The 1,805-nt window shown below is 52.0% G+C and overlaps 1 protein-coding gene across 1 annotated transcript in view; it reads right to left on the bottom strand.

Annotated features, from left to right (window-relative positions):
- Positions 1-1,344, bottom strand: part of LOC112349448 (pentatricopeptide repeat-containing protein At3g05340-like) — a 2,124-nt gene extending 780 nt beyond the window's left edge. Inside the window, exons 1-2 of the mRNA XM_024683890.1 lie at positions 1,032-1,344; positions 79-912 (exon numbers count right to left, since the gene is read on the bottom strand). Of these exons, the coding sequence (XP_024539658.1) occupies positions 79-912; positions 1,032-1,344 (1,147 nt within the window). The remainder of the gene's footprint in view (positions 1-78; positions 913-1,031) is intronic.
- Between the last annotated feature and the right edge of the window lie 461 nt (positions 1,345-1,805).

Below are 1,805 nucleotides of genomic sequence, written 5' to 3' on the forward strand. Positions count from 1 at the left end.
GCTCTAGCTAGAGCTGGATATTCTTTGGTATGTTCTTCCTTCTCAACTCCTGGATTTGAGCTTGCTCCTCCCTCATGCCACTGCTCGCGTAGATCGCCTCCATCAACAAATACCCCGCCTCGTGCCTCGCCTCCACTTCAACCAGCAGATCGAAAGCAAGCTTTCCGACCGCAGCATTCTTCCACTGCTTGCAAGCGCCCAGCACCGTTCTCCAAGCAACACCACTCGCCTCACAAGGCATGGCTTTCACCATCTCCACCGCTTCCTCCAGCTCGTTTGCGCGGCCGAGAACGTCCACCATACAGTGGTAGTGCTCGGCCCAGGGACGAACTCCATACTTCGCTTCCATGAAGTAGCGCTTCGCTTGGTGGACAAGCCCGCCATGGCTGCACGCCGTGAGCACGTAAAGAAGTGCGATCCCATCTGGTTGCAGGCCTTCGTCTTGCATCTCGTCGAAGAGCTTGAAAACCATTCGCGTGTCCCCGTCGTGGCTGTGTGCTGCTATCACGGACGTCCAGGCAACCGCGTATGGTTTCTCCAGGGACTCGAAGACCTGCTGTGCCTTCGCTGCGTCCCCGGCTTTGCCATAGCCATCGACGATGCCGTTCGCGACAACGGGATCGTCCTCGAGTCCACACCTGGAGATATCTGCGTGAATTCCCTTCAGAGGCTCCAAGGCTCCCACGCTGCTGCTACCTTTGAGAGCAGCCACGAAAGTTGGCGCGTCGGTTTTGTATCCCTGTGCTCGCATTTGATGGAAGAGTTGCAGGGAAAGCTCCCCCTGACCACTTTCGGCGAGCCCGAGTATCATCACAGTCCAGGACACCGCGTCGTGAAGGCGCACCTTTTGGAACACCTTCCAGGCGTCCCGGATGCTTCCACACTTGGCGTAGAAGCTGACGAGCGCGCTGGCTAGAAAAGTGTCCGAGTCGAATTCAAAGCTGGCCGCTCAAGCGTGATTCCCCACGGCTTTCTCGAGTGCCTCCTCTACTTTCACGAGCCGTCCATCCCCATCTGTCTTCCCTGCTAGCCTGCTAGACTGCTGCAAGCCTTGAGTGCCGCACAAAACGTTTGAGAGGTTGAAACGCAGCTGCTGTTCGTCTCGAAGATACTCAAGGCCTCTTCTGCTTCCCCGTTTGTGACATATCCCAGGATCAAAGCGTTCCAAGAGACGGGATCCTGAGGCGTCATCCCATCAAAAACTTTCCGAGCGTCGGCCAAACTCCCACAGTTCAAGTACATGTCCACCAGTGCGTTCGCCACACTGAGGTCCGTGTCATAGCCACTCTTGAATGCTCGAGAGTGCAAAGCTGCGCCTGTTCCCAGCGACTCAGCCTTCACCATCCTTGGCTTCCTCTGTTGCTCTTAATACACTGTAGGCTTTGATGGCAGTGGCAAAATTGTACACATTTGGTAAAAAGTGAAAAAGGAATAATATTTGAGTTTAGACTCAGAAGAAATTTTTCCCTCCACTTTCCACATTCCTGCAAGTATGCAAGCTTTGAAGTTCGAGCTGGGTGCAAAGTTTGGACGTTTGACACATCAGCCTCATCAGATACATACAACAGAAGTATTTCAGGCCTTCCTAAGAGACAACAGTCATATTGGGTTGGTGTTGGCAACCAATCTGCAGCTAGTGGATGCTGAGAACAAGCTGCAGGACTTCTTTTTATTTAAACACAGGTATAAAAAATCTTTATAAAGCTCAATGTAATGTACTGTAACAGGGATGTTTATGAAGGGCAGCAAGCAATTGGGAAGAAAACTTTGAGAAAAAAATATGGACAATAAAGCAATGGATGAAT

Source organism: Selaginella moellendorffii, unplaced genomic scaffold (assembly GCF_000143415.4).
Source record: "Selaginella moellendorffii unplaced genomic scaffold, v1.0 SELMOscaffold_39, whole genome shotgun sequence".
Taxonomy (NCBI): domain Eukaryota; kingdom Viridiplantae; phylum Streptophyta; class Lycopodiopsida; order Selaginellales; family Selaginellaceae; genus Selaginella; species Selaginella moellendorffii.